Source organism: Adiantum capillus-veneris, chromosome 15, assembly GCF_014529385.1.
Source record: "Adiantum capillus-veneris isolate H3 chromosome 15, ASM1452938v2, whole genome shotgun sequence".
In the NCBI taxonomy this organism is placed as follows: domain Eukaryota; kingdom Viridiplantae; phylum Streptophyta; class Polypodiopsida; order Polypodiales; family Pteridaceae; genus Adiantum; species Adiantum capillus-veneris.
The window spans coordinates 68025662-68047095 of NC_140945.1; the positions used below are offsets into that span (position 1 = coordinate 68025662).

Genomic DNA, 21434 nt, shown 5'->3' on the forward strand with positions numbered 1-21434 from the left:
GGTTTTAGGATGGGGTTTCCATAAGCGACTGCTTCCGGGCCATTTCCAGGCATTCCAGCCAAACTCCAAATCATAGATTAGCATCACTAAATTGTCAAGCTCTTTCATCACTTTGTGGACAAGCAAGACCTCCAAGCTATTGAGTTGGTAGTGGGTAACCATATGGTCAATGGTTTTCCAACTCTTGTTGCCACTGTCCCAGAAGTCCCCAAGTTGCTTCACTCCCTTATTATTCAGTTTCCAGGATGTCTCAATCCAATAGGGAGTTTGTGGCGGATCTAAAACTTTGGACAGTCAGGGGGACCAATGTAAAATGGAGTTCTTGAAGTATTTGACTTCTTCCCCCCACTTTAAGACTCCTGCTGCTCTATTGCATTTTCTTATCAATTCACCTGAGGTGCCCCCAGTCTTAAGGTAGACCACGTCGAGGCTAACATTTTGTCATGAACCTTCACCCCTCTCCACTTTCCACCATTCGAGCCAAGTTTAGAAACTTCTATCATATCTCTAACCATGACAGCCCAAACTTGATCATGTTTAGCCAAGGAAACAACAAACTTGGTGCAACAAGATTTTGCATGGGCCACAGGGTTGAGAATTCCAAGGCCTCCTTGATTCACCAACCGAGCAACTGATTCCCAACGGGCCCATTGCCATGGCCTAGAGGATTTCGTGTTGTTTTTCCATAGAAAACTTTTTACTGGTTTTAAGAACTCTTTCCAGTGACACTTAGCCATCTTGAGAAGCGGGCTAGTGAAGGCAATATAGGGAATCATAAAGGCATTCATCACTTTTATCCGACTTGGGAATGGGAGAACAGTTTACTCTCACTTGCTTATTTTTGTTTTGATTTTTTCCAGCACCCACTTAAATCTTTGCTTGTGAGTTACGTCCACCCCCAAGGGGGCTCCGAGATGCCTGAATATATTCCATTTTGTGACAATCTCCCCCGACCAGAGAGAAGGGTCAAATGAGACATTTTCCGATAGGGATATTAGCCTTGAATTCTCTATATTACACTAGGACCAGCTACTGAGAATATTTGCACAATCTCCAAAGATTTTCTGATGACCTGGGGGCACGCCTTCAAGAAGAGAAGAGAATCATCTGCAAAGAGTTTTGCTAGGAGTTGGCTATTTCCTGGCAAAGCAAAGCCTTGCAACTCCCCTCGTTCCACACTAGCTTCGAGCGTCGTGATTAAAGGATATGATCCTATGGCGAAAAGTAGGGGGGCCAGAGGGCATCCCTGCTTAATAGACCTTTTGACCTCAAAAGAGCCCACAATTCTATCGTTGAATAGGAGCTCTGACTGGCTTCCATCCCCCAGTACGCGTACCAACCGACATAGGCGAGGCCCAAAGCCCAAAGCTTCCATGGTGTCTGCTATATATGTCCATGTTATTATGTCATAAGCCTTGTTCAGGTCCAACTGCATCAGAATGCACTCTTGCTTTGTGACCGTTGCGTATTCGATGCCCACCATTGCTGCCAAGATGTTATCGTAGATGGACCTTCCTTTTATGAACCCATGTTGCTGGGGAGAGATGATCTTGGTTAGTAAGGGGGCTAGTCTGAGGGCTACTGCTTTAGCTATAATTTTGTAAGCCACCGTGTAGGGATGCCTTGTAGCACGACCTAATCGCAACCCACAAAATTGTCACATCGGATCGGTAACCCAGCTAGGGCATGGAAGCACGAGCCTAGGATGTATAGACATAGAGGATTCAAGGGATCCTTCTTCTCATCATAGAGAGAATCCATGGAAAGGGATTCCTCTAATCAACAACACATTCCTACTCACTAATCACTTGCACACAATCATGTGTTTGAAATTAACCTCACATCAATCAATCTTACTCGCAACTCTTAATCACAACTACACAAGCATGCAATTAACATACCTACTCTGCATTAGTGTGTCCATTCTCGCACAACCCCTCAATGTGACTACGTATGCACACACACTAACCACACTTTGTAGAGAGAGATGAAGAGAAGGAAGGCACAGCCCTCACACACCATGGCCAATGGTGTGGATAGAATAGATTAACTCAAAAAAGGGATTAGGAGATCTACCATCACACTAATACAATCTCACTCCACATAATCAAACAAAGAGACTGATAAGAAAGAAGTTGTTATTAATTATTAGAAATCAAGAGCTACATGGGCATGGAAAGCCCATGAGCCTCATGACCATCCACTCAACAAAGAGGAGTCCTCACCCAAGAATGATTGCTCATTAAGAATAGGGCTCTTTTATAGCTTTGGGCCTCAAACCCTTCAACTATGGGATAAAGTTGATCTCTCTAGCCTAGACTCATACAACTTTGGAATTCCTAAATGAGCCCAAGCCCTATACAATGAACAGGAAATATTGTGCACTATATCACATCCACAGCTTGGTGCGTAATTGGTGTAAATTGTGTTAGCCGCTGCTAACATTCTCCCCTTCCTAATTTGGCGCACATCCTCGCGTGCGCCAAATTAAAAAGGTGGACTTGCTTTCTACCATGTCACTGTGTCTTGCTTCACCGGCACGTCCTCGCGTGCCGGTGAAGCAAGACACAGTGACATGGTAGAAAGCAAGTCCATGGAAGAAATGTTGAGCTGCAAAACATAAGAACAAGTAATGAGCATCAAAGGCCATCAAGAATGAATATTTAACATGAAGCACAAATGAACAATCATGCTAAGTGATTTTTTGCTTTTAAAAGATGGGTCAATCATAGTCAAAAACTAGACAACATAAAGCAAAAAAACACCTACACTAATCCACTTGAAATTTCAGTTTTATGCATGAAACACAAGCAATCAATTATGACCCTAGGCTAATGTAAGTTCATAAACCTACTATCCTAAAAACTATGTGAACAATCTTAATAAATCATTCAAGTCTATCATGTCTACAGGCTATAAAAAAGCTCCTAGTCTATTAGAACATTGTCACAAATTTTTAAAGCTCATGGAAGTTTTGTTTTTTGTCATTCAGTGAAAAAATTAAAGCACAATCACAACGCTACCACCCCAAGGCAAGTTTAGGTGTGACTCCTGGCTCCTTGAACACTCAAGAAGGTGTTCCAAAAGATTACTAGCCTACCAAGGTGACGGCTAACCCCTATCAGCCCAGGGCATCGGTTTAGGGCCTTGACCAAGTGAGCCAAAGTGATTCCCCTTTCCTGCCAAGTGCCAATAAGGCGCTAAGCCTCACATAGACACAACATAACATATAGATTTGATTTTCATGTGCCTAGTAGCATTTTTGCTACTTTTTTGGACACTTCTTTGTTTCATTGATTCATTTTTTAGCACTTTTTTATTTCTTCCTACATGAGATTCTAATGGCAATTGGACTAAAGGATTGAAGCCTAATCATAGCCCTAGGTCAGGTTAAAAATGAATGGAGTATTAAGACTATCACTAAGAGTCTAGGACTAATGAGAAATGAACCTATATTAATCTAAGGTCGAGGCCAATTACCTATGATTAACACACATAAAACCTAATTTTTTGAAACTTTAGGATGCCTAGCTTTCAACCATGAAAAAACCATAGCAGAGTGTTGAAACTTTAGGACGCCTAGCTTTCAACCATGAAAAAACCATAGCTTAGAAGCTAAATTTCACTTAAGTCAAGCATGAAGAGATAAAAAAAAGAAAAATCATGGAAGGATTATACCTATTCATGCTCTTTTTAAGCATCCTTGAGCAAGCATCCCCTTTGTAGAGAAGCCTCTTGATCTTTTTATTTGCAAAAGAAGCTTTTTTGAAGCTAAGTGTAAACACAAGCTACAAAAGCCAATTATTGAAAGCCAAATGCACACAAAACACATTATTGAAAACCTAAAGCTAGGATCTTGCATACCGGAATTTGCCAAAGGGAAAAAACCCAAGGGAAAAAAATGCCTTTGGTTATGCACATGATACTCTTTGTAGCAAATTTTTGCATACATATCAACAAATGAGAAAGGTAAAATGCTTCTACATAAGCAAACTTTGCAATGTTTACCATCTCTCATGCATGATTCAAAAGTTTGATTAATTTCTAGCTCAATGAAATATGGAATTTAAAACAAGCCAAGAGTTGAAAATAATGCAACTTTATGAAGTGAAGTGGCTCTTCAAAGCCAAATTTAACATTTCAAAGCTTTTCAAAAAGTTGGCTAACAACTAGCTTACATGAAATTTTTAATTTTAAGAGCAATCTTTGAGCTAGATATGACTTCAACTTGATAAATGAAAATGAATGGCTCTGACTAGCGAAATTATGTACTTGAAAGCTCAAAAAAGTTGGGTAAACACTACCTCAAAATGAAAAAAAATAATTTTTGACCAAGCTATGAGCTAGCATATAAACAACTTTTATTCCACAGACATGGAATGGCTCTAAGTAGCCAAGTTTTGCAATATTTTGCAATGCAGACCCCTTCTTGGATCAATGAAAGCACACTTTTGCCACATCCCTTCACAAAAGTTCAAATCATTACTGCTCAAGCATTTGAACATCCAATACAAGCACTAATAATGCACTATCAACCACAACCGCGAAATGTTCGTGCTCTCTCCTAACCATCAAACAAGATCAATGTTAGTGCTTTGTAGTGATTTTTGCATTCAAATAAAGCACTAAGAATTCACAAGTCAAATTTTGATTCTTACGGTTTTGGCCTAAGAAAGCTTAACTTTTTAGTGCTATGCAATGATTTCATTCAATTCAAGCACCGAATGTACAAGCAATCTTAAGTTTAAGCACAAAGTCCCAACGAAGCAAGCACTACTCATCATCCACTGTAACTCTCACATGCATATCACAAATAATTTTTCATTTAGTGCAATAAGAAATTCAATCAAGCCAAAGATTGGTGCAATGAAAATCATTTGTGCATGTAGTTTCTATATACACTCGAGGCCCACACAACAAATATTGCATTTGTAGCTAAAGAGAGACAAAGCTTATTGATAGAGTAAATTAAAGCTTTCTCGAGGCCATTCATAGCTCAAGTTAGTCCCCTTGGCGAATAACCCTCCAGAATAATGCTCCAATTTTAGTGCAAAAAATCTTCGTATTTGAAACAAGCACTAAAAACATCATGCTTAATCTTAAACCTCAAAATTTTAGTCCATCTCATAGCCATTCACCGATATTTGATGCTCAACCAAAGCACATTTGGCATACATAGTAGAGAGAGATGAAGTAAAAGTTTCAACTGCTTTGAGTGGCCAACCAACACACAATTATCCGATACCACATACTCATAGGTTCTTTATTATATTCATTTAGTGGCTAGATTCCTCCCAAATCAACCCTCACTAAATCAGTTTTTCATTCACTGCGGAAAACAAAAGACCATGCATTGGATTCGATCCCCCACCGTTCAAAGGTTCACTCCTGCAACCTTTGATCTATACCAACTAAGCTTCACCATTTGACTGCTAACGAAGGGTGCTCAGGTTTTTTAAAAAAATATTTTTGTTGTTTGCTTCTCCTCATCCACCTCCCGCCACACCCTGGTCGGCCACCTCGCACATGGACTACTACTTCATCCCCGTCCTCGTCCCTGCCTCCACCTTGTGCTTTGTCCCTCCAGGCTCCCTTCCTGCTTCGCGTGACGCTGGATTTGAAAAGATTCTTCTGTTTTTCTCTTTTTTTGAAATCGTTAGGACATACTGACATTGAAATCAAACACAAGCTCAACCATGTACACACCTTCTTCATTTGTTGATCCCACTTTCAAACGTCCTTGACCTTGAATTTCTCTTTAGGCCCAATGTTAAGCTGAGAATTATTTTTATTTTGATGACCAATTGCCCTCTTAAGTTCTTTCAACACCGTTTTTCTTTTTGTTTTTCTTATATTTCACGCTCGAGAAGGAGGATTGAGTGAGAAACACTTTAAAAAAATAAAATATCATAATGAGGCAATATCGTTTTATGTTTTCTGAGTTGGCTTGGCCACCTGCAGGCGAAAGATAGAGAGAGGGAGGAGATCCGATTTGTTGCACCATGTGGGTAAGTGACATGGCAGGGAGCATGGACCAAGCAGCTCAAGAAGAGTGGAAGTTGGTAAATTGAGCCAGTCTTGTGAGCAGGTGAGGAGGCGGATGCGGTCGTCAGGCGGGACTTGCAACTGTGAGTTTGGCAGACTTCAACGCCAAAACCACCAGGTAAAAAATGCGTCCCTGACTCTCTATGTGGGCTGTAATCAGCAAAGGTATGTGTGTGCTGGCGAGCACCTATGCGAGACAAGGAGCATGGCAAGGACTTTGAGACTCAGAATCCGGCATGGCAGCAGGGCTAGGGGTAGGTGGAGTCTCATGCTAGCATAAGAGTCCCAAGTGCCCAGGGGATTTTAACTGTTTGTGCGCAGCCGTATGGCAAAAACAAGTGTGTGTGTTTGTGTGTGAGCTTACAATCTGGAGGAGACAATTTGCAGCATTTTCAGCTAGTAAATGCGGGCATTGAGCGTGCAGGGTAACGGGTAGAGTTCCGAGAGCGTGGTGGGCCAGGTGGGCAGTTAAGTGGGCAGCGCTTTTGAGGGGATATGCCAGCTATACATGGGGATTGGTTGCATCTGCAAAGTCCAAGAAAAGCGTGGCTACTGTGAAGGCATCCATGGGGTTAGGCCAGCAATAGCAACGGCCAAAAACGCTCAATAGAGAGAGAGAGAGAGAGAGAGAGAGAGAGAGAGAGAGAGAGAGTGTTTTTTTTGTGTGTGGCGAAAACGCCAAGTCTGAGGCACGTGGATGGGTGTGTTGTTTTGATGTGCCAAAATCGGCAGGGCCAGACAAGAAGCTGTTTTTTGTTTTTGTTTTTTCCTATTTTTTCTAAACTCATCTTGGGGCTTGTTCTTATGGGGCACTGAAAAGTGGTCATGGTTCAGTTCGTTCAATTATGAAGCATCCAATCCTAAGTTTATACAAGGATTTTCTCGAGAATGGGCATACGCTTACATCTGTCAACATCTTCCAACAAAATTTCCAAGGACGATGCAAATTCATTATTATAATCCTCAAAAGTTACTCTTCATCCGATCAAAAATCATTAGACTTGCCAGTCTATGTGATTGAATGCAAAATTTTCACAATGTCAATCTCGATTAACTACAATCAATTAGGTTCCAATGCACTATGAAATTAATCTCAAATTTTGAGCACGATTGACTAATCGTAGTACCATATCTTCGTTTAAAAGGGAATGGAATTATACACATGAAAAAATATGTCACTCAATTCATGCATAAAAACTTCCCATTTGTGAAAAAATTGAATCAATTGTTGGGAGACGTGCTTTATTCTTGCACAATTTTTTCCTCAATGGCCAACTCAATCTCACTTATCAATCATTGCAAACTCAATTGCTCATCTCCAATGGTCCTGATCATCCAAATTCAATTGAATTTTTCATATGGGTTTGCAAGGCTACACATTAATGCATTTCGGTTACAACTACGCACATGTTACCACATCTTTGCTATGTTCATCTCTTTTGCAAAACCAAATTTTCAATCATTGCAACTTATGAGTTTCTCATATCTCGATTCAAAATTCATCCAAACCTACGTAGGCTTGTCATCACATTGCTACACACTTTTGATTTTTATGGCATTCACCAATTACCATAGCCCATTGGCATACATAGCAATAGCAATTCATAAAATCATTTTCAATTAAGTCATTTGAATCATCTAAAATCAATCAATCAAATACACCGATCTTTTAGGCCAAATTAATCATCATAATTGGTAAAAAATACCAATATTCATTCAAGCACCGAATTGCACACACACCCAAATTTAGGCCAAAATTTTATGCACAAATTAAATTAATTCCACATTGAAATGTTCAAATTGCAACCTCAATCAAGCATAAGTGAATGCATGCATGCTCAATTTCTAAAAAATTACACTATTTTTATCCAATCAAGCAATGCACACACTCAAAAATTAAGCACAAATGATCGAATTTTTCGCAATTGGAAATGAATTTAGGCTTATACCTAATGATTTCACACACTTTCTATGAAAATTTCACAATCAAAAGCCATTTAGGTGTCCCAATTGACCATCAATCATTGAAAATCAAGTGGTCATGGATCGGCACACACACTCAATTTTTGCTCAATTTTTTGGCAATTAAGTTTATCCAATGATTGAATTAGCCTATCATACACATCATTTACATAATTGCATACTCATGTATCATCAATTCCATCACTTTTTATGTATGCACACATTCGAAATTAGGTGCAGACACACTTGAAATATTTGATAGTTTTTTCCCTCCTTGGTGTGTGCACACACACAATGATTTTTATGCACACACATGAATTCTTGATGAGAATTAAGCATTATTTGGATACACACAAGTTCATTAGTCACAATTTGACTATCAATTTTATTCAAAGTGTATCAAATTAGTGAAAAGTGTCAATTTGTGTTACACACCTAATTTAGAAAATAATTAGCAAATGGAATCACATTGATCAATCAAAAATTGACATAACAAGTGAGTGCACTTACATCGTAATTACACTCCAAGCTATTCCTTTGCTCCGCGCGAAGTCGCATCATTGCACACACAAGTTTGTGCACCATCAATTCGGCTCCAAAATTGACCATTTGTAGGTCAAAATCAAACACTCAAAATCATCAAATTAGGCATAAATTGGTACAATTAACTTGATTAGAGTGATGATTCCACCTCTTGCAAGGAGATTTCACATACTTTGTAAACACTTCAAATGTTAGTGGTTAGGTTAGCAAGGTTAGTCAAAATTAGTAGAAATTAGCATGAAATTCGTAAAGATTAGCATAGAAAGAAGCGAATTAGCAAGGGTTAGCATGAAATTAGTGAAATTGGGGGTGGAATTGGGGGTTTGGGGTATCCATAACTCAACATTAGCATCAATTTCTTGCACAATCATCATCAAATCACACCAAAATTAAGTTACACAAACTCAAAACCGAGAAATTAGTAATGAAATTACTCTATTCTACACATCCTAAACCCACTAGCTTAGATTATCGATCCCCGGCAACGGCGCCAAATGTAGGGGTGCGTTGTAGCACGACGTAATCGCAACCCACAAAATTGTCAAATCGTGGATCGGTAACCCGGTTAGGGCATGGAAGCATGATCCTAGGATGTATAGACATAGAGGATTCAAGGGATCCTTCTTCTCATCATAGAGAGAAGCCATGGAAAGGGCTTCCTCTAATCAACAACACATTCCTACACATTAATCACTTGCACACAATCATGTGGTTGAAATTAACCTCTCACATCAATCACTCTTATTCACAACTCTTAATCACAATTACACAAGCATGCAATTAACATACCTACTCCGCATTAGTGTGTCCATTCCGACACAACCTCTCAATGCGACTACGTATGCACACACACTAACCGCACTTTGTAGAGAGGTATGAAGACAAGGAAGGCACAGCCCTCACACACCATGTCCAATAGTGTGGATAGAATAACTCAAAAAAGGGATTAGGAGATCTACCGTCACACTCCACATAATCAAACAAAGAGACTAATAAGAAATAAGGTCTAATTAATTATTAGAAATCAAGAGCTACATGGGCATGGAAAGCCCATGAGCCTCATGACCATGCACTCTACAAAGAGGAGTCCTCAACCAAGAATGACTACTCATTAAGCATAGGGCTCTTTTATAGCTTTGGGCTTCAAACCCTTCAACTATGGGATAAAGTTGAGCTCTCTAGCCTAGACTCATACAACTTTGGAACTCCTAAATGAGCCCAAGTCCTATACAATGAACAGAAAATATTGTGCAGTATAGCACATCCACAGCTTGGTGCATAATTAGTGTAGCCTGTGTTAGTCGCTGCTAACACACCGACATCATCATTATAGGGCGCCAATGTTTCAGTTGAGAACAATAGATCTGTTTTGGGATGGGTCTGATAAGCCCTCTCTTTATACTTACCTCCAACGACCCATCGACCATGGCTTTATTGGCCAATCTTGTGATTGGGACCTTGAGATCATCCCAAAATTCTCTATAGAATTCCACCGTCATCCATCCCAACCAGGGGAATTTTCCTTGCCAAGGGCTTGCAATGCTAGTGAACATTCGTCTTCGGAGAATGCCTGTTCCAAGCAATTAGCTTTTGAGTGGGGAATTTCCTTCTTGACACTTTGCAGTTAGGCCCCTCTGGCTTCTTCCAGTTCTTGGGACTGGATCTCTGGCCGTCCAATGATTTCACTAAGATAGATCAACATCAAATTAACCATCACATCCTAGTTATGAACTGCTATCCCTTTCTCATCATAGAGCGAGCGGACGTGGCCCCGGCTCTTCTTGATTTTAAAAGCCCTAAAAATTTGAGTTTGATTGGAGGCTTCGGGTTCCAGAAAAGTCTCCCTCAAGAGAAGCCTTGCCTTTTTGATATCTTCTAACTGCTCATTAGCAAGGTTAGATTTGGCTTCGAACCATGGTTTGTGCTCCTCCTCCGTAGCATGCCCATTGGCTTTTATGGAGGTAAGCAATTGTACCTCCGCTGTAAGATGCAGAAGGTGTACCTCCCTAGCTTTCTTGAATTGGGGTCCCGAGGTTTTGATTGCTTTCTGGATGCTCCGAGCAAAGAGGTCCCACACATTGTGTTTGTTGAGGTCGACATCTTTTTTGAGCTTACCCAATGCCTTCTTGGTTAGATTCTTGCAAAGAGGGTCTTTGAATAGGTGTGCCCCTATTACTAACAGTTTTTTCTCACCTCTTGGGGTCTGCTCCTTCCATTTATTCTTCTTAAAATGTATGTGCAGAGGAATGTGATCCAAAAGGCTTTTTGTTGGGACTACCTTCATCTCCATCAACGACGGTATCCAGTCAGCTTGGTGTGAGCAATAGCATCTGTCCAGCCTGGAGGCAGTGCGGGCATACTGGAGGCTTGTGTAGGTGAAACCAGGCATGTTGTTCCATGGGCCGACTTCCCATAAGTCGATCATTGCCCACTTTTCGCACAAACTTTTCCATTTAGACCTTTCCAAGCCATCCAACATACTAGAGGATCCTGTTCTATCCCTTCTCTTTTCCACCATATTGAAGTCGCCAACCAACAGCCACTCCCCTTCAATAGTAGTATCCCTAAGATGCATCCACGGTTTAACTCTTTCTTTTGCATTGCGAGGGTCATACACATTCACAATGGTGAAGGGATACCCTTACCATCTGATTCTAATCCCCAGGATTCTGTCGGATGGGTGGTTAAGAACCAACTTCGGCTCCAATTCTCTGTCTACAATCATGAGGATGCCACTGAAACCGTTACTTCCTTCTCCATAGAATACCAGTTTTTTTCCTAGCACCTGCTTTCTCTTGCTATGGGCATCTAAGTGGTGTTCTTGGATGGTTCAACAGTTGACTGTCTTCTCCTTTTTTATTTTCTCCCAGAATAGGGTACTCTTCTTATGGATTTTCAACCCCTTTACGTTCCAAAATTGGATAGTGAGAGACTCCATCCTTAATGAGGGGTTCATTGGGATAGAGGAACAAATTCTTCATCATCCAAATCATCCCCCCCCCCTCCTTGGTCACGGGAGAATCCGGGGGTTCCAAGTCAGGGGATTTCTTTTCTTGCAGTGCTACAAACGGATTGTGCAGTCATGGGACAGTGAACCCCCCTCCTTTCATCTCAAGTGTTCTCACGACTTGAAGCACTTTGGAGTCTCTTGCCACCCCCTTGCCACTGCCTTCAGTCTTCTAGCTCTTTTCAAAATAGGGACTTGGACATCCATCATCGTTGTCACTATCATAAACTTGGGGGTAGCAGTGGGAGGAATGATCGTATTAATATTGCCTGCACCTTCAAAAGTTCGTTTTATGGGAATCAATTCCTCCACAATCTTATCCTGCATCTTAATATCCATTTTGTCACATACCATACCTCCTTTATCCTTCTCTGCATTTACCCCTTCGTTATTGCGTCCTTGCTTCTCCAACCCTTCCATCGGGGATTTCGTTTTACTGGGGGCCTGTGCTGCCGGAGCTGGAGTATCATTAGACTTCAAGGGGCAGTCCTTGGCGAAGTGTCGAAAGTTGTTGCGTTCAAAACATGCCCCAAAGTATGTTCCAAAGTTTAGAGGAATAGTAACTAGCCCTGCTCCAACATTGATAACCATGCTCTTAGGTGGCGTTTTAGACACATCCCAGCCTATACAAACCCTGTTTGAGGTTCTTCCAAACCCTCTCTTACTAAATATAAATAAGGGAGTGCCCAGTTGGCTAGCAAGCATCCGGACCCAGACTGGATGAAACCCTTGTAGAGATTCAACTGAGTTGAACACTAGCTCCCAAGGCACCACACAAATCGTAGTCCTATTAAATACTAGGGGCCCTTTGTCAAGGATCTTTTCCACATAGGAGGCCTCTTTGAATCTCATTGAATAGAATCCTTTAGCTAGGTAAAAAGAACTTTCAACTGCTCCTCCATGCCCAAGAATCTGAGGACCCTGAAGCCATTGTATCATCTCAAACCTGTTTGGGATTCTTCCACTGAACCCAAATACAAGCGTTAGCTTAGCTTGCCTGGCTAACTGTTTTTTGATAAGTGCTGGTGGAATCGCTATAGTAATAGCCTCGGCAACCTCCACTTGTTGGGGCAAAGACTTTTTTAAAGCAAAAAAGACCAATCTGCCAACCCGTCTTCCACCAGCCCACTGTAATCTGTTTGGGAGCTAGTTCTTTTGTTATTTCACTCGACAACCCTTCTGCTGAGCCTTTTCCACAATCCTTAGAGTCAGTCCCCTTGAGTATGCTAGCAAACGAGATGCCTAGCCTGCGAGTTGCAGATACACTTGACGCTTTATTTACGTTCGTACAGATGGGACCCTGAGGAACCCCGTCTTTGAGGGTTTTAACCTCGAATTTGAACCCTTGAGCTGAGCCCATTTTCTCTCTTGTTTCAATCAATACAGTTTTGTCCTCTTTCATGGTTGAAGCCTTTGGCGAATTGGGGCTCGACATTTCCGCATCATCCATCGGTCTCAACCCCGAGCCACCGCCTTCATCCATCGGCACGGCTACCTCCATTTCAAAAAAATTTACCCGTCGCTAACATTTGTGAAAATACGCCAATATCTTCACTTACGACCAAAGCGTTGATTTCCATTACCAATGGTCGCAGACTTTCAATACTTGATTAAGCTCAAAACCTTAAGGGAAAACTCGCTCTATCAAACAAGTGATAATCTCCTCCCGTCTTAGACAAAGATCGAAAGGAGTCAAAAAGGTTTACAAAAGAGATACTAAACTCAAGGCTGACCTAGAACACCAAAAAGTATAGGCTTGCGTAGATAATTGTGATTATTATCAAGGAGATAATAATCGTATAACCTTCACACGGCGGGAGTGCATCAGCACAGCAGTAGACTCTCTTCAGCGCACCAAAAATGCAGGCAGGTGCTCCGATTATCGCCTTCCTTCTTAGATAATAATCGTAGGGAGCAAAAAGATAATAATCGCTATAGCAGTAAATAATCGCTTGTTTGATACCAAATAAGCGCGTTCTTAGGCGGATGGGGGAGCGACTCAGGCCGTTGGTCGAGGTACAGCAATGAGTCACCAAGCACAATTCGCAGTGCTCTCAGCACCTCACTTGCCGGCACAAGCCTGCTACCGAAGCCCTTGCTCACTCAATGGCTCCCCAAAGCTTGCACACCAACCCTAGCCCAGTACTTGCTTAAGAAAAGCGCTTCCAAACCTGCCTCAGCTACCCTTCCTGCGTCAGTCCCCAAAGTATCGCTCTTGAGATAGATCTTCTTCCATCGCTCTTTCTGAGCATTCAGGCTCCTGCCTCTTTTGAGCTTGCTTTTAAGAAAAAATAACCATCCATCTTCAAATTGCATGCCTATTTTACCTTAAAAAAAGGAAATGATGTTTAAAATTCACCAATATGTTTCACAAAATCTTCTATGTCATTTTAATTTATCTTTTTTGTTTCAAAAAAGAGTTATCAACCAGTTTACACAGTGTCCTTTTTACACATTAACTACTATGACTATTATTGACACATTTATACCATTTCATACATTAGGTGCTAGGACAAGGCCAATCAAGCAAGGCTATTTGGTTCAAAAATTTATCGAGAAATTTATTGATACTATTTTGAAAACTTAAATAGTGATGACAAGGCCAACCAAATAAGACTTACTGTCGAGCACAAAGTAGAGCTTGAACTTGGGCAGTTTCGAGAGTGGAGTCTTATCCCCTAGACTAAACTACTCAGCTCTATGGCCAACTAAAAAAAGGGCCACACAAAAATGGAAATTGGGTTTTGCGCTTTGATAGCCACCAGTGAAAGTACTTGGCGAATGGCAACTTGGTGATGGACTAGGAAACCTTTTACTATAAAACTATATATCTAAACTAACATAATATGGCGGAAGGGGAGCCCTTTACACGTGTCGAAATCTGCGACATAAACGCTAAACTCCAAAACTGAGAGAAGCCCATGTGCACACGAGAGAGAGAGAGAGAGAGAGAGAGAGAGAGAGAGAGAGAGAGAGAGAGACGTACTAGTACTATAAATAAAGAGGGCAAAGATTCAAGTAGCTCCCTCCTCCATGTGTCCCTCTCTCGTGCGTTTGATGGGGTTCAAGCTAATGTACACTAGGCAAGACAATGGCAAACACACAGCTATATACACACACAAAAAGATATAGTCCTAGAGGATCATATTTCAGGAAATCTAACATAGATAAATAACGAGTTTCATGCCAAAACTAACATTAATGGAAATTTTTCAAAGGTTGCTTGCATAGTGTCTACCTCCATCATTGGTTGTAGCAAAGATTTAGATGAAGGTGTAGGGAATGATCCTTGAGTGACCATTCCCTGTAATACTGCGATAGCATGGAGACCAACGGAGGTTGGAAGCCATTGGCGGGAGCAGTATTGCATGGAATGGTTACTCAGTGACCATTCTTAGCCGTAAAGAGTTGGGTGGAGTGGGCCCTTTACTGCCAGGTGTCTTGGGGTTCGTGGAGGCTGCTTTGCAAATGCATGACAAAGGTTTCTGGGAAGGAACTGACTGCGAGCAGTTGGCAGTCATGTTCTGTGCGCACAACTATGTGTCCACCACAGTAGTGTACTACAGAGAGCACAGTCGTCAAGAGTAGTCGAGATTTCTCTATGCTAAGTTGGAGAAACATCTTGAAATTCCAAGTGCTGGCGTGGCAGGCTGTGGTTGTGCAATAAGTTCGGGATTCTTAACGACACTATTGTTGGTTTTTCGAAGGTTGATGTGTCACTCGCTTATTGCTCAACGTGTCATCAATGTTGTGCATGCATTACCTTGCTGAGGTGTCAACAATCCAACGACTCATGGCCAGATTCTGCTCAATAATGACAAGCAGATATACGACTCTGATCTCTTGCCACGCGACGCCTGGCCCCTTGATGGTAGAATTTGTGCTGCCAATGTTTGACAAACTAGTGACCTCAGGATCATTAAAGGGAGTAGCTCCCTCCTCCATGTGTCCCTCTCTCGTGCATCTGACGAGGTTCAAGCTAATGTGCACTAGGAAAGACAACGACAAACACACAGCTATATATATATATATAGAGAGAGAGAGAGAGAGAGAGAGAGAGAGAGAGATGAGAGGGGGGGGTGGGGGGGGCTATAGATTAGTTAGCCTAATGTGTGCAAGACAAGTGAGTGTGACACGTCACGCGGGCCTTATTGTGCGGAAGGAAGCTAGTATATGCTCGCCACAAAAATTAAGACATCGCGGAGTTGTGTAGGAGACGGACGGCACGGCGATGGCGTCTAGGGAAGAAGGCGGTCCTAACGCAGCGCAAAGACAAAAGCTTGAGAAGATAATAAGGTATAAAAGTGGGGCTGAGGAATGAGTGATTCCTCATTGCATGAAGAGTTGCTCGCATATAAGACACTAAACAGCTAGTTATTAGCGGCTAGATATGGCGGCAAGGATGATGGCGGTGGCGATGGTGGTGGTGACCATGGCCCTACTGCAGGGCTGGAACTGCAGGGCAACCGACCCAGAGCTGACGCAGGACTTCTTTGTGCCGGAGGGCGTGAATGCGAGCGGCGATTTCTTCACGTATACGGGGTTAAGGGAGGGGCCGCAGGCGGCGCCGGGCACGTTTAAGGCGTTGAAGGTGCCGGCCGAGGCCTTTCCGGCGCTGACCGGGCTGGGCGTATCGGCCGCTCTGCTGGAGTTCCAGCCGGGCTCTCAGAACACCCCCCACACGCACCCCCGCGCCACGGAGCTCCTCTTCCTGCTGGACGGCAGCCTCATGGTCGGCCTTGTCGACACAACCGGCAATTTCTTCAGCCAGACCCTGCAGCGTGGCGACCTCTTCGTTTTCCCCAAGGGCCTCGTCCACTTCCAAGTCAACCCCTCCTCCTCCAAAACCGCCATGGCCATTTCCTCCTTCAGCAGCTCCGCCCCCGGCACTGTTTCCCTTCCCTCCACCCTCTTTGGCACCGGCATCCCTGCTTCCGTCCTCGCCCAGGCCTTCAATGTGGATAATGCCGCCCTCTCCGAACTCCAGGCCCCCTTCATGCACTCCTAAAATGTCATTGGGGCCAGTAATGTTCCCTTAAGTGGAGGACATAGTTTTGTTACACTTATGATATGTAATAAAATCCTCCTACGGGGAAGAACTGATACATCGACAGTATTTCTCAGAAAAAGGTTGTACGTATTGGACTTTTGACGTTTAACTTTCCACCTTGATTTGTCTTTTCATTTCCTAAACTCACCCTTCACTTACGCACTTAATATATTTTGAAACATTTTTTATTTTCTCGAGAGTGGGGAGACCTAATTGGACTTTGAGTGTTATCAACTCTCTCCTACGATGTCAAAATCTCTCTTATCTTCTTCTTCTTCTCGCACACACACACATCATTACCATTGCAGCTACTATGTACGTGTATAAGTTTCTAAAGGCAATTTGGAATTGGAGATATTACTTATACCATGGACATTCTAAGATTGCATGATCATTTACTCCCAGCAAGTCTTCTTAGCCCATTTTGACTCTAGAATTTGTATTAATGTTGAAGTGCATGTTCAAAAATGATCCTACTTGTCGAATAGAATTTGTAAATGGTACAAACCAAAGGGTTATTATACTAAGAGTGGAGCCAAAGACAACTTTGTTGTGATTATGGAGGAGTTGATTGACCACTTTAGCAGCGATCACGAAACAGGACCATCGATCTAGGCTAGCCAAGAAAGGAGAAGATAAAGCTATGGAATTGGTACGATATACCATCAGGGAGCTCACCTAGATAAAATATGTGCCTATCACACATAATTAAGGATTGGATAGTAAAAGAATATGTCTTATAATTATAAAAATTGCATACATAAGAGATTGTAAAAATAATACCTCAAGAACCCACGTGATATAAGTGTTTCACCAAAAACACGGTTTTTTCATGATTGGGTCAAGATCCAAATCGTAAATTTTTGAACCATAGCATCCCCATAACATACATAATCAGATGCTTCCATAGGATCTTCAAAAGGTGTTCCAACATGGATCACAATCCATGTACCTCTGACCCAGAATTGACATGCAACCCATTGACCTAGTGCCCCTAGTTGTTCTAATCACTCTGGTGAAGTTTGATCAAATTTGGAATTTTTTTGATCAAGTTATACTCATTTTTCATTTTATGATCAAGTTTGCATTTTTTTACTTTTTGACAGCATCTCAACCAGTTTCCAAGCCTAAACTATTGATTTTTTGGTAGCAAGATGCCTCACCAGAAACCTCAAAAGGAGTGAAGGTCGCTCCCTATGAAGTCATCAACATCTCATCGAATGCAAAAGCCCATGTCACTGACAAGGAGTAGAAAAGGTACGGGCCAATGTGTTCATTGAAAATTTTGGGCTGCAGATGGCACCAAGGTGAAGCCCACAATCTCCCCCAATGGACTCTTCATTAACAAAGAGAAGTATTGGAAGGAGCAAGGTGCCTACAACTAAATGGATTCTTCATACTACCACCTTGGGGAAATCTTAATGGACAAGGATGGAGCCATTATTAAAGTCAAAATCACGGACGCATTGATCAATCGGGCCCTCCACCTCCTAGCTGGAAACCATAACCTACTCCACAAGACAAAGGCAATCAACAAAGACAAGGCTTTTGTGAAGTAGCAGGGGCACAAGTTGACCTACAAGGACCTTATCTACTCTGAGATGGAGTTGCCCCTCTGACTTATCTTGCAGTACCTCAAAGTCCAGAAGACACCAAGGTACACTAAGCCAAACCTCCATGTTGCAGGGGGGATGGCAATGGGTTTGCTGGAAAGAAGAGTCTTTGGGTAACTACATCCTTGAAAACCTGGTCAATGAAGATCTCAAGGGTAGTGATGACAGAAATAAAATGTACATGAATGGAGGTCCAGTGCTAACAAGAATAGCTTATCAAGCACTCGGCATGATAGATGAGCTATTGGAGGCTGAGTCATAGTTGAATTTACTACACGAGGATAACCAGAGGACAAAGCTCTGAGTTTGAGCTAATCAGAGAAGTCAGAGGAAAAAAAGCAGGATCTACCTTCAGAAGATCAATTTACTAAAGAGGAAGAGGACATCACTATTCCCTTAATTCGTAAGAAAAAACAACCGACTGAATAGATTCCCAAGAGACAAGTTCAAAGAATCACAACAACTCCGAGAGGAACGGTTGGCAAAGCTAGCCACTGAAAAGAAAATGGTAGAAGAAGCTCCTTCAAAAGATAAAGAAGATAATGTGGAGCTTGGTAGAAATCTTGAGAAAATCAAAGAGGGACGACTTGAAAAATTCAAACAACAAAAACACCAAAAAGCTAATGAAGAAGCTCGAGTGGCAGGATCTTGCAGGCAAAAGATCCATGAGGTTTTAAAGCGCAAGGCCGTCTAGAGAGAAAAGGAAGACTCAAAGAGACAAAAGATGGCCGATTTAGAATCTTTGATGGATTTTCCAAGGAGTGAAAATTCTATGGAATAAGAGTCTCCTAAAGATATAGCTACCACAACTCAACAAGAGGAAAGGAGATCTCAGAATGAGGAACATCAAGTCTCACCAAAACCGCTAACTCCTCCTACTGACCAGGATCAAGAATAAGTGAAAGTTTAAGGAGACAAGAAAGAATCTGAAGAAAAGAAAGATGAAACTCAAGCCACACACAAGGATTTTAAAATTGTGAAACCAGATCAAAGCAAGCCATAAGAAGAGCACAAGAAACGTGAAGATCAAAATGCAAAAGATCAACAAAAACGAGATGAAGTGCCAGAGACTACCCAACAACCAACATCTCAAGTGCACAGCATTAGGAAGAGGATGGGGTCTAGGAGGGCCTCTTTATTTGCCATGAGATTATGGAGGTGATTAACATTTGGACGAATGGATACATGCCATGTGTGCAAGAATGGTGGGTGTGTAAGAGAGGTGTTGATGGCTAGATCAATGGCAACAAACACTCAAAGGGAGTAGAAAATCAAGGAGCTCTAGGAACAGATAGTAAAAGCCAAAGTAGAATTGGTTAGCCAGGTAGAAAGGCACACCAAGGAATTACAACCTAAAGATCTAGCAATCAGTTCCCTACAGTCTAAAGCCATTGTACCTGCCCAACCAACACATCAAATGGTTGAATTTGAAATCATAGATCTATCCCTTTTTTACCAAGCACATCATTTGAGGGAGGTCTATGTGACTTTGAAAAGCAAAAAAAGTAAGTAGATGCATGTGACAAACTAAAGAAGTGGATAGAAGACATGCCAGATGGCTCCCACAAAGAATATATTCTTTATGAGCTTAAAGTACTAGAACCAATGGCCTTGTAGATGATCAATCCAGATAAGGTAGTGAAGAACTTTGGCAATGAGATGATATCACTTCCACTAATGAAACAAGAAGCCATATTGTGTAAAATAAACTCTTTCCAACAATTGAACCAAATAAAAAGGGTGATTATGAGGATGTGTCAATCATAGAAACCAAGTACTACTCATCCTAGAGAATCGACCCCTATGGAAAAAGAAGTGGTTTGAGAAAAGTGCCTAAGATGAGACTACATACAAGAATTCCCCTTAACATCTGAGGATCGACCCAACCTATTGTCCAATCCTTAGACAGTGATCCTAGGAGAGCTATTACACACGGAGGAGTAGGAGACCCTCTATACTGAATTACCCAGAGCTCTCAAAGTCAATCAGCAACTACAATGCGATAAAATCATACATGGTCCATACCATCAAAGTGGTAATTTTCAAATCAGGGATGTGCCTGACCCTTACCTAACCTCACATGCTAGACGATCACAAAAATAGCAAAAATGATCATCATATGTATACAAGCATTTGAAGATATTGATGCAGTAGATCATCCTTGGCAAGTGTTCCTTGAAGGCACCAAAGGAATTTCTTGGAACTTAGAAACAAAAGCCCCCAATATAAACATTCTCATGAGGAGGTATGCTCAGATAATCCTTGGCAGGTGTTCCTTGAAGGCACCAGATTAATTTCTTGGAACTTAGAAACTAAATCCCCTAACAGAAACATTCTCATGAGGAGGTACGCTCGGATCTTGCTCCTCCCCTTTCACTACATGCAGACATTTGAGGAGGCATTTATGCCAAGGGTTCTTTGAGATGGACTTCACCAAATTTAATCCCCTGACCAAAGATATACCAGCAAGGCATATCAGAGGGCCATAGTGAACAACCATTTAAAGGATCTATTAGTACAGGCTAACATAGTAGCTCAAGTTACAAAGTTTACTCAAATCACAAAGACATTGGAAAAGCAGTAGCTCAATTATTGAAGAGAAGTTGACAAGGCTTGCATGAGGATGTGTAGTAACAGCTATGAAGGGGGGATTGTTTAGCAGATGCAACTGACAAGTTCCCTCCTAGCTGACCACACTTTACCAAATCACAAAATTTTGATGTAATCTATATGTTTTTCCGAAAAGCCTTATAAAAGAGATGTTATAATTTTTTAGCAACATTCTGTATATTCAGAGATGTATTATTTTATCTTGAGCCCAAAAGCCTTGTAAGTTGGGCCAATGGCCATAAGAAAATCCCTAAGTATAAATCTCAAAACCCTTAGTCTAAAAGGACATTGTAGCATTATCCAAGTTTTTAAAGATCTTTTTGTATGTACAACTATGAGCAGCTACCAACAGTGACTACCTATTTGTGAGCTAAATTTACGGTATTGAGTGCAAAAATGGTTGTTTCTGACATTTTGACTATAGGAGAGTGTTCCTAGACCATAGGGTGACCTATCTAGACTATTATGTTGTAGTTTTTAGGACCTGGACCATGATGGATTGGAATTTTTATACCTTTTTGGATGACATCCATACTTTGTAGAATAGTGCCACTAGGCCTATTATAGCTCCTCCTAAAGATTTGTTGCACTCCAAGTTCATTTA

At 41.6% G+C, this 21434-nt stretch overlaps 1 protein-coding gene across 1 annotated transcript; it reads left to right on the forward strand.

The window, feature by feature from the left end:
- The first annotated feature begins 15804 nt into the window (after nt 1-15804).
- LOC147440829 (putative germin-like protein 9-2) lies at nt 15805-16710 on the forward strand. Its single transcript, XM_086483595.1, has one exon. The coding sequence runs from the start codon at nt 15948-15950 to the stop codon at nt 16563-16565; it is 618 nt and encodes a 205-aa protein (XP_086339721.1). The 5' UTR covers nt 15805-15947; the 3' UTR covers nt 16566-16710.
- The last annotated feature ends 4724 nt before the right edge of the window (nt 16711-21434 follow it).